The sequence below is a fragment of the Microtus pennsylvanicus genome, chromosome 12, assembly GCF_037038515.1.
Source record: "Microtus pennsylvanicus isolate mMicPen1 chromosome 12, mMicPen1.hap1, whole genome shotgun sequence".
Lineage (NCBI taxonomy): Eukaryota > Metazoa > Chordata > Mammalia > Rodentia > Cricetidae > Microtus > Microtus pennsylvanicus.
In genome coordinates this window covers 63,087,864-63,099,315 of record NC_134590.1, presented here as the reverse complement: position 1 = coordinate 63,099,315, position 11,452 = coordinate 63,087,864, and the positions used below count along the sequence as shown (strand labels likewise).

Genomic DNA, 11,452 nt, shown 5'->3' with positions numbered 1-11,452 from the left:
GACTGGGCTTGTCTGTGTAGCCTTGGCTGCCCTGGAACTCATTCTGTAGACCGGGCTGGCCTTGTACTCACAGAGAGAAATCTGCCTGCCTCTGCCTCCTGAATGCTAGGATCAAAGGCAGGTGCCACCCGCTGCCCCGTTTTATTTTTCTTTTTATTAGCATATGTCCTCACCCTAGCGCATGGCTGGGTGTGACTGAATTCGTCAGGCCCAACACAGTGTGGGGACTCTCAGATTACATTTAGAAGGATGCTTGGCGGAGTAGGTATGGTTTTCTAAGTATGCTCACTTTGCCGCCGCAGTGATGCCATGTGGCTCTTGAGAGGGGGAGTTCTGGGGTGGCTTTCCTAAGAGGCAGCCCCTGAGGTTGTTTGGAGACCGTTTTACAGCAGAGTGCTAGGCAGGTTGAGTCTGGGACTCCAGGACCTCTGACCTCGAGACGTCATTGCAGAATTCCCATTTGGTGACATCTGTTAGTGGCATGCTGGGCTTGTTTTTCTTCTTTTTTTTTGGGGGGGGACTCTTCTACTCTCTTAAGGCTTCTGTCCTCCCCCAGGCCTCAGCAGCTTATACCATTTTCCAGGACTACTTTGGCTGTGTCTTTCCAGTGTCTGGCTCATCTTCCCCCCACATAGACCCTGGGGCAGCCATGCCAGGCAAGGATAAGTTCTCTGTCCCCAACATCATTAGAGGACACACCCTCGGTGGAGGGTGGCCCAATTAAGGAAACATCCCTACCCGCGATGTTGAGGTGTAAGGGCTTAGGGCGCCCGCCCCCACTTCTGTCTCTGAAATTGGGCAGAGGTCTTCAACCCTGCCTAGCTGTAGGCAGGCCCTTCTGGGCTCCTGGAAGGATTATTCATCAGCAGGGCGTGAGGAAGTCAATTTGCATCTCCAGAGTCTTCCTGGAGACCCAGACAGAGGAGGGTGCAGGGAGTTCAGGAGAGGTAGTGGCTCCAGGCTGGGTCTTTATCAGAAAGGGCCTTGATGCCACCCGGGAATGCCCTAAGGGATACCGGCAGAGGGCGCCCCACGACAGAGGAGGAACCAGGCTAACCAGGGCCACTGACTGCCCCGCTGTCTGTGCAACCCAAAGTCTTTGGGTCTCCGAGCCCTTCTAAATGGCTGTGCCTGGACCCCAGTCCTGGCCCCTCTACACTTCCAGACGGTTATGATGTGTTCTAGTTGGTCACAGCACAGGCCTCCACCATGGCCACCGGGGATGGGGTGTGCACATGGTTAAAGGAAGATTGGGGTACTGAAGGGCGTAGTCAGTCCGACCAGCGGAGGGGACCTCTGCAGAACAGGAAGGGCTATCAAGGTCGCGTTGCTGCGAGCCTTGGCCCCTGGGCCTGCGGTGTAGAACAGCGAAGGAGAAGCTGGGTTCGGGGTTTGGAATGAGCCCCTACAGAGGCTAGACTATTTTGTTACCTCTAAGGCTTCAGCGTCCCCAGTGACCCTCAAGTCAGACCTACCCGGCTTCACCTAATTTCTCCTCAATGCCCAGTCTCCTCTTCTCCCAGCTTGCCCGAACCTCCTCACAGGCCGGCACAGTTCCTGCACACCACCCAGCCAAACTCAGGACCCAGAAGAGGCCAGTGTTGCTGGTCAGGGGTCTCAGCCTGTTCAGGTACCATTAGTGAGTCCCTTTGAAATTTCTAGAGATTTAGCTTCAGGGCTCTGGAAGGTCACAGCCGGGACCCAGATAGGCACCTGTGTTTTGAAAACCCACTGAGGCAAATCCTCCTTAGCCTGTCCCTCTCCTCCCCAGCACTCTCGCGCTGAGGACCCTGGGTGGTGGATTCTCCACACCCTGCTCCCAGGTTTTGGTTGCGGGCCAGGTCCCTCCAGTATCTAAGTGATCTTAGTCACTATGCTGTCTAACTCTGGTGCGGTACGACGGAGACTGAGGGTTCTCAGGCCCAGAGACGTCAGGGTCTCGGCGATCATGTGGGAGAATTCGGCTTCGGGGGTGCCCAACCCTGTGACCCAGGAAAGAGAATATGCCACTACGCGCTCCCCAACCTCGATACTAGACCCCACCTCATGCGTGCTTAGTCTGCTGCGTCTGCACGTCTTGCTCTTGGGGACCACGAGACGCGGTTCAGATGCGAGCCCCCGCTGCACCTGCACCAAGGCCACGGGGCGCATGCGCGGGCCGCGGAAGGCGGGGGCCGAGCCGGGAGGGGTCCTGCAATCCAGCTTGCCTGCTGCCGGGAGCGGTCGGGTGTCAGATTGGAGTAGGGTGGGGTGCGGCGCTGCGTCAAGAGGCGCGAGCATCATACCCCACTTCAACTTCGTCCTCACTGCCTCAGTCCGTTCGGCCCCGACCACAGGCTCGCAGGGCACCGGCCCAGGGATCACGATGCCCCTCAAGAGGACTTCGGCCGGGCACTGCGTTCAGACAAAGGGGTGGGAGATGGAGACACTTCCGTGACTGCTGCTAGCGGCCGCGGAGGAGGAGGACGCGCTGCTGTAGGCACCGAGGCCCGAGCGCAGCGGCAGCTTTGCGGGTGCTCAGGGGCGGGGTGGGAGGCGTCCATCACTCGCTGTCCTCCGGGCGAGCCTCAAGCCCCCCACACAGCGCCTCTCCGAGCGCCCTGTCCTCGCTGCCGCTCGCCCGCGCGCTCACTGAGGACCACTGGCCTAGCCGATTTCTCGCACTCTCGTCGCCCGGCCCCACCGTGCTCCCGCGGTCCGCCCGCCGCGCAGCCCAAGTGTGCCATCGGGCTGGCGCGGAGGCGGCGTCAGCTCCCACCCCCGAGATCACATGGTGACCCTCGGCAGCCAATGCAGTGGACGCTAGGACCCTGCGGGACCCCGGGCGCCTCGACTGCACCGGCGCCGCTGCATTATAAATACTTCTCCAAAATGCGGCGCAGCTCCCTGCGCGCGCCCCGGCCGCCCGCCACCTCCGCCCTGCGCCCCTGAGCTGCCGCTGCCGCCGCTGTCGCGGGTCCGAGGGCGCCGCGCCCTTGCCCTGGGCCCGGGGTCTGCCCTCCGCCGCCGGCCCGCGTCCCTGCGCTGCGCCGCCCGGCCGGGTGCATGCATTGTGGGCCTCCCGACATGGTCTGCGAGACGAAGATCGTGGCTGCGGAGGACCATGAGGCACTGCCGGGGGCCAAGAAGGACGCGCTGCTCGCCGCCGCCGGAGCCATGTGGCCCCCGCTACCTGCCGCGCCCGGGCCGGCCGTCGCGCCCCCACCCTCGCCAGGTCCCCAGCCCCACGGAGGCACGGGGGGCGCGGGGCCGCCGGAGGGGCGCGGCGTGTGCATCCGCGAGTTCCGCGCAGCCGAACAGGAGGCGGCGCGCCGCATCTTCTACGACGGCATCTTGGAGCGCATCCCCAACACGGCTTTCCGCGGCCTGCGGCAGCACCCGCGCACCCAGCTGCTCTACGCCCTGCTGGCGGGTCAGTGCGCCGCGGGGGGCGGGGGACCGGCGGGTCTGCCGCAGTCCCGGGCCGGGCCCGGCTCCAGCGGACCCCTCCGGGGACCGTCGCGCTTTGCCCCGCCTTCTCCTGGGTCCCCATCTGGAAGCCCGGGTGCCGCATCCGTCCGTGGGACCGGCGGGGAGGAGACCCACTCGAACCCGCGGCGCAGTGCTGCGGGCTTACGGCCAAGACGCCCGGGCCGGGCGTGGGAATCGGTGCGGGCTGAGTGCGGGCGCTGCGGACCGGGAAGCACTGGGTCAGCAACTCAGTCCGCGGTGCCCGTTCTCCCCGTCGCGGGGCATCCCGGGTGGGGGCGGCGTGACAGGGCAGGTAGCGCTGCAGCTGCGGCCCGGCGCGACAACTATATATAATCTGCGGGCGGGGGAGGCCGCCTGAGGCTCAAGTGCTAATTTATGACGGGAAGACAGCCAGCTCCGCGGGGAGCCAGGGAGGCTGTTCGCCAGAGCCAGGGCCACAGGGAGGATATCCTGTGCGGTCCTAAGCACACCCTTCCCCCCAACATTCAAGTCAACCCATTCTGCGGATGAGGAGCTTGAGGCGACTCTCCCAAGGTCATTCAAGGGAGGCAACTTTTGCTCTAGTGCCTCTTCCTCCTCCACAGAATAAATGAATCTGGAAGCGGTGTGGTGCTTGTCGCCTGACCCTGTGGGCCTAGCGGACCCAGAAACTGCCCAGGGATGGCTCTGACTGGGGCCCTTCACACCCCAGCGTGGGATGACCTGCTTGGTTAGGCAGTGCCCTGGTGTCTTTGTCCAGCTGTTTGACTTAGCACCAGGCTAGGTGGAGTAGGCAAGAGCCCTCTTGGAAACTGGGGCACCGAGGGCTGACCAGCACTGGCCTGGCCCTGGCTGTATTGTGGACCTTTGTTTCAGGTTGTGAAGGTAGCAGGTGTTTACGCCAGAGAGCTTGGAAGTGAGGAAGCGTAGAAAGGGACCGCGGCCATGACTGCTCCTACACAGAGAAACAGTCCCTGGTGGGGCGCATCCCTAAGCACTGATTTACCAAGGTGGTTTGGACTCCCGGTGCTGTGGGGCCCACCCATGTCCTCTCTGCACCTGCCACCTCACCTGTGCCTCCTTGCCTGCAGCCCTCTGCTTTGCTGTGACCCGCTCACTGCTGCTGACGTGCCTGGTGCCAGCGGGGCTCCTGGCCCTGCGCTACTACTACAGCCGAAAGGTGATTCTGGCCTACCTGGAGTGTGCGCTGCACACGGACATGGCTGACATAGAGCAGTACTACATGAAGCCACCTGGTGAGTTCTGAAATTCCAGCCCTAACCGCCCCCTCCCTCTTCCCTTTCAGGTACTAGAGGGCTGGGCTGAGGGATCCTGATGTTCTGAATGACTGAGGCCTCTAGCTAAGTGTAGAGTCAGCTGGGGAGGCCAGAGCGAGTCCTTTCCTTGGTGGCCTGGCTCCACTGTGCCCGCTGACAGACGCTTTTTCCTGGTACCTGCCTTGTGTGTGTGTGTGTGTGTGTTGGGGAGGTAAGTCCTGACTGGACCCTGAGCCAGCCCAGAGTGCCTTGGGTGGAGGAAGCCTATGTGGCACAGGAAAGGTCCAGGGAGCAGTGTGGGAAGAGGTCCCAGCCTTATCCTTGGCATCCTGACCAGTGAACCTCCTAGTGAATCATAAGGAATTACCACAGACCTAGGGCTGCTCTCTCCCCCAAACAAGCCCTGAAGCAGAATAGGTCTTGAGAACCAGAAGAAGGAGACATTTGGGATATGAGGGGCTGAGGGTAGTGCTGGCCAGCAGGAGTTGGGTCTGTTTCAAGGAAGGGCAGCCGCTCTGGCTCTGCCAGGTATCGTTTTTGCCAGCTCCTCCCCAGCTGCCCTACCTCGCGCCCCAACCTCCTGCCCAGCTAGCTGGCCTTGGTGCCTGCTGTTCTCCTTGGCCCTTCTCACGTTCAAGTGTAGCTTCCTGGCCTCTGCAGGGCCCTCAACCTACCTGGCATTGCTTGGGAAGAAAAGGGGGGAAATGGCCGGAGTGGGCTTGGGTAGATGGCATGGGTGCGGCCAGAGGTGCCTGTCGTGTGCTCTGTCTGAGCTTCAGTTACCCTGGGGGTTTGAGTGTGGCAGTCTTTGCTAACCCTTAGACATCTGCTGAGTTTACGGGATCCCACAAGAGCAAATGCTGGACAACAGCTAATGGAGCTATGTGGATTTATGAGTTCTCATGCAGATGGGGAACGAGACCTGGGGGAGTGCCGGCAGTCAGTGCTGGAGGCTGTTCTGATCTCTGGTCTGGCTTGGGTGGGTGGGCGTGCAGCAGTTGGTAAGAGCGGGACTGGCCCATAGGGTCCCCTTCGGGTGGGGGAAGTCCTAGAGGCTCTGGCATGCGGGCCCTCCTGAGCTGTTGACTTTCTCTGCTACCCTGGAGCTGGGCAAGCAGCACCCTTAGCTACAGAGCTCTGAGTCTCCCCCCGGCCCCCAAGAGGTGAGAAGTGAAGGTAGGGGTGCTTCCTACTGCTTGCTGGGGACAGGTTACAGGTGCAGAGCCTTTGAGGGAAGTATGACCCTTTGAGGGAAGGCCAGGTCACCCACAGCACGGGCACTCTCTTGGCCAGTCAGACGCTCTCCCCTGCTGTCCCTCAACCTTTGTCTTTCAAGAAAAGGTATCCCTTGACCATGGACCTCTGGTTCCCGATGGTGACTGGGTTCCCGGTGGCCTGTGCCCTTTAGCATCCTTCCCATCCCAACTCCTTATTCCCTCCTTTCCCCTTCTTGTAGAAGTGAGGCTGGGATTGGCTTTGCTATAGGTGGAGATAGCTGGCTTGGTCATCAGGCTCCTTGTCCAGTCACCGGGGCTTGGGGGTGTCTGTGGCGGTCTGTGGTCTCTCACTGGTAGATCTAAAACATTCTTCTGGGTTATCACTCAGTTCTATCCCTGCAAGGATTGTGGAGGAGGAGGATGGCAGGCCAGGGGCTGGGATTCTGAGTAGGTCAGCTGCAACTGAGGCCTTGACTCTGGTTTTTCAGGTGGTCTGGGGGTAGGAATCTGCTTCATCAAGGCCTGCCCGGCTCCTAGGCACCTCCAACTACTATTCTGGCCAGGACATACAGACTCCGGCCTGAGTTGATTGTGCCTGCCTGTGTTGTGGGATCCAGTCACGCAAAATTGGGCAGGTCAGCCGGACTAAGGCCACTGGAGTGTTTTTGTTGCATAGGGGGTCTGGAGGAGGCACCTTACCTGCTTATCCCGAATTATGGCCGCCCTTGCTGTTCCAAAAGCGGAAAGGAGGACCAGGGCCCTGGATGATTGGGCGTCATTGTAATGCTCTGACTTGGTGCCCAGCAGGAATGGGCAGCTGAAGTCTCTCCAGCCTTCCCTGCAAAATGTCCCTGACTGTCCTGTCCTTCCTAGGATCCTGTTTCTGGGTGGCCGTGCTGGATGGCAATGTTGTGGGCATCGTGGCCGCTCGGGCCCATCAAGAGGACAATACGGTGGAGCTGCTCCGCATGTCCGTGGACTCACGCTTCCGCGGCAAAGGCATCGCCAAGGCTCTGGGCCGGAGGGTGCTGGAGTTTGCCATGCTGCACAACTACTCTGCAGTGGTACTGGGCACCACAGCCGTTAAGGTGGCCGCCCACAAGCTCTATGAATCACTGGGCTTCAGACACATGGGCGCAACTGATCACTACGTGCTGCCTGGCATGACCCTCTCGCTGGCCGAGCGCCTCTTCTTCCAGGTCCGCTACCACCGCTACCGCCTGCAGCTACGCGAGGAGTGACCACCACCACCTGCCCACCACCCTGTCTGCCCCTGTTCACCTCTGCCCTCCTGCTCGCTGCCCAGTGCGGCCCTGCTTTCCAATGCTCACCTTGGCGTTAGTTTGGATTTTCCTTTCTCAGCATCACCTGGCTGGTTCTGGGGGACACAGGGCGTTGCTCCTCGGCAACACTCTGGTGGGGTAGATTGTCTGCAGCCCCGGCCCTTGCCCCCCCAGCCCAGCAGAGTGGCTCGTCATGCCTTGAAGAGCAGCATTGTGGACCACCTGGACTATCCACAAAGCTGCCCAGCCTGCCTCCATCAGGGGAGGACTAGCCTTGCCCGTCGAGCACAGAACCTCTACAACAAGCCCCACAAGGAGCAGACCCCTGGCCCCCAGCCAGGCTAAGGCTCAGCCAATGGCCTCTGGAAGAGTGGCCTGCTGGGCTGGCCAGCCACTGCCCTGTGGGAGGCCAAGCTGGCCCCAGGCCCTGCTTTGCCCTGTGCATGCTGAGGACATGGCCTGGCTGCAGCATGCCGCATGCCACAGCCCCCTGCCCCGCTGCCCTGCCTAGTCTGAACCTCAGGTCCGAGCTGGTGAGCTCACCTGTCCTGTCCTGAGCTGGCCTCTGGAGGGCCCACCTGCCTGATCCTGTCTCTCTGGTGGGGCCGGGCCTGGCCTAACCCGGCCCTAGCCATTCCTGCTTTGCTTCAGAATCATCTTACCTCTTTCCCTGTGGTCCCCGTGCCTCTTTGCTCTGGCTGACTTGGCTGGGCACCCGGGTTCGGTTCCTGTAGCAATCCACTGCACAGCATGGTGGGGATTTCAGGGGGGTGGGGGGATACCTCCCCCAACACCTGTTAGATCAGGTGGCCCCCTCCCAGCCGCCCGAGGCCCTGTGGACTCATGCTGTTTGTGGGGTCTGCCCTGTGAATGTAACTAGCTCAGGCTGTTGTTGGCGATGCCTGCCACAGCTTCTCCCAGCCTGAAACAACCCATTCTCTAATAAGTTACGTAGACAGAATAGCACTCTGCATGACTTTAATTCCCGGGACAAAATGGTAGTTTGAGCCTCCAGACACACGTCTGTGTGGTGCTAGCATACACGTGGTCTCTGGCCCCATTTGATGGGGGTGGGTGGCCGGGTAGGTGGAAGGTTTCAGTTTGGAGAATGGAAGGAAATTCTAGGTTAGTGGAACTGCCCTCAAAGTGCATTCCTGGTCTGTGAGGCCTCAGGCTGCCTCTTGAACCCCTGTGTGTAGGCCTGAGGGGACTGGAGGGTCCTAAAGCCTCATGGGAAGGGCTGGGCACTGCCTGGGACTTGGGAGTTGTTTTTTTGTTGGGGTGGGTCCAGCCATCTCACTATAGAGTATACTGCTGGGCCAACTGCTCCTGGCCTCTCCTTTTTGAGGTCCCACTTAGAGTCCAGCCTGAATTGGGGGGTAGCCTGGGACAGAGGAAGGAAGGCAGTGGCTGGCAGTACTCATGTGGCCACCTGAAACCTGGACTTAGCTTCAGTGCAGGGTGGGGGTGGGGCTTGGGGACAAGGAGTGGCAGGTCGGGTAGGCTGTAGAGCTGGCCCCTGGCACCATGGCGCCATTCTTAGAAAGGCTTAGAGGGAATGAATGGTGGAACAAGCCCAGCTTCCTGAGGGGCCTTTTGTCCTGTTAGCAATTGAGGCATTTGCAGAACACTGTACAGACCCCGCTCTCCCCTGTACATTCCTCCCTGGTGGTGCCCGGTCCCCTCTCGGGATGGGAGTTTTGTAGACTGTACAGAAATCGGCACCCTATTTTCTTGCAGCTCTCAGATTTTGTTAATCTGGATTATACAGACAGACGTAAAGTGTTTTAGCAAAATGGAAAACAAACAGTTGTGCCTTTTCCTCTTTTCTGTTTGGATTGGTCTCGGCTCGGGGCTAGTCTTAGTTGCTGTGGGTGTAGGGACTGCTGGTGTCTGAGGATGGGGGGTCTGAGGTCTGGGTGGGCCTGAGTGGGAGTCAGGTCTGCTGGACACCACCAGCTGCCAAGGCTTCTCTGATCCTGTGCCTTTGGGGCCTGCAGTCTTTGGGGTTAGAAGGGCACTGGGATTGTTCGGGCCAGGGCAGAGCTTGGGGATCCCTCAGCCACCCATGTCTCCTTGATACTGACCTGGGATGAGCTCATAGTAGATTCTCCCTTCCTAGGAGCCTGGGGGGAAGGTGTGGCCCTTCTGGCTTATTGGCACCTATCTGCCTAAGGGGACCCCTTCCTGCCAAACAGCCCATGGGTGAAGGAAAGCTTGCCGGGCTCTTCATTATTCGTTGTCTGCTTTCGGTTGCTACCAAGACTTGGTCGAGATGTCAGGAATGGGTGGTGGGGTAGGTCCAGCTGCACCAGGATGGAGCTTCACTGGGCAGCGTGCAGCTTGGCAGGCCCGAGGCCCTGGGCTGGAGGGAGCTGAGCTTGCTGATGACTGGGCCTGGCCCTGTCCTCTTCATCCCACCAGGGCTGGGCGAGCTCTGCACATGTGCACTGATGTGAATTTTCTGTTTGTTGAGATTCTGTTTTTTCTACCTCTGTGGAGGCCCTTCTCCCTGCTCCACCTGGTGGCCATGTGCTTGGGGCAGCTCCTCTGAGTTTGCTGGCCATCTCTCCTCCCTTGGGCCTCCGGCCTGGGGTCTGACCTGAACTCAAGATCCTGTGGCTTCCAGGAGTCCTGTTTGTGTGGAAGCCTCTGCTTTAGTAGGGAGGGAGGTGGGAGAGGTGGTGGGGTGCACCTACAGCAGAGACCTGGTGTCGGCGGCAGCCTCTCCCCTGTGCTCCCATCCTTCATCAGGGAAGGGGACACACCTGAGGTGAGCTTTGGCTTTGGCCCGATGCCTGGGACTCTTTAAGCCACAGGATTCTCACTTGCTGCTGGAAAGCACCCTGGTCAGTCCACTTGCCTCTGCCAGTCCCAGGTGGCCCCACAGTCAACAGCTTCCTGGAGCTGGCTTCCAGGGCTGTGCCTGTGGCTAGAGGCCTGGGGACAAAAGTTTCTGGGTCTTTTGCTGGTGCCTGGGGCTTCTTGGGGGCTGGGCATGGCTTCCTAGCTGGGTAGGAGCTGTGCGGCACCCTTGAGGCTACCTTCCCACCAAGCCCCAAGGGGCGGCCTGAGAGAGCTGACCTGAGGTGGCTGTGTCTCCCTGTCTGTGGTAGCACTGCTGCCCGAACCTGTTGCTACCTGTTCTCTTGGTCAGTGCTGGCCTCAGTCATGGTCCTGTCCCTGGCTCTTGGCTACACTGCTGGGTATGGGGCAGACCCTGGGCTGTGCTGCTCTTTGGTGCTGCCATCACTGTGCTTCCAGCAGGGGAGGGGTCCATGGGAGGTGGGCACAGCTTGCCTGGGTCTGGGTAGAAGATGAGCCTTGACTTAACCACTATTGGATGTATTTTTTTTAAAGAAAAAAAAACAGCAATAATTAGCCATTTTAAAGAAGGGGTATACCTGCGTAATGTGCATACCCATCTGTGTTGTGCATTTGTGCACACGTGTGAGCATGTGCACCTGGAGTATGTGTATGCATGTGTGAGCATCTGTATGACTGCGTGTGTGTATGCACAAGCACATGCCATTTGTAATCATGTGCTCATGTGACTATATGTGCCCAAGAAATCACATTCATGTGTTGCATGTGTGTGCATGTGTGTATGCGTGGGCAGCTCCATATGTGTATGGATGTGTGAAGTGTGTGTTTGTATGTGCACATGTGTAGCAGTGGGAGGGAACCAGTGGGAACAGTCTCTGATCTGGGAGCACTTTCTTTGTGGTAAGAAGCAGGGTCTTGTGGTTGTCTCTCACTGTGCCCATTCTCTCCTCTGCCCTGCCCAGCTCCATGTGAATGTAGCACAACCCCACCAGGCTAGCTGAGCCTCCGCCGGCCCTGACTTCTGTCCATCTCCCCCTTGGCTGAGGTAGGGTAGAGGAGCTGGAGGCCCCTTGGACAGGACAGACTGGGTTTGGTCAGGGTGTGAGGGTGTGACACAGGGGTAGATCTCACTGTTGGGGTTTGTTCTTGAATTTGTACTGTGAGCCCATGATGGGGGTGGGGTGTTCTGAGACCCCAGGATGTGCCAAAATAGCCCCTAGGGCCAGGTGATGAGCCGAGTTCCCAAGAAGACAGGCTGGGGGCCCAAGTGGGTGTGTGCCCCTGCCTGCACGGCCCCCAATGCTGCTGTTTTTCAATAAAACCAGAACTGAAGGAACCCGGCTCTGTGCTTTTTTGAGGCACCTCCTGGGGTGGGTATTCTGGGTTTGTGCCTGTGTTT

The 11,452-nt window shown here is 59.6% G+C and overlaps 1 protein-coding gene across 1 annotated transcript; it reads left to right on the top strand.

Moving 5' to 3' along the window:
- The first annotated feature begins 3,045 nt into the window (after positions 1 to 3,045).
- Nat8l (N-acetyltransferase 8 like) lies at positions 3,046 to 11,389 on the top strand. Its single transcript, XM_075943939.1, has 3 exons — positions 3,046 to 3,412; positions 4,542 to 4,706; positions 6,818 to 11,389. The coding sequence occupies exons 1-3, from the start codon at positions 3,046 to 3,048 to the stop codon at positions 7,183 to 7,185; spliced, it is 900 nt and encodes a 299-aa protein (XP_075800054.1). The 3' UTR covers positions 7,186 to 11,389.
- Positions 11,390 to 11,452: the final 63 nt, after the last annotated feature.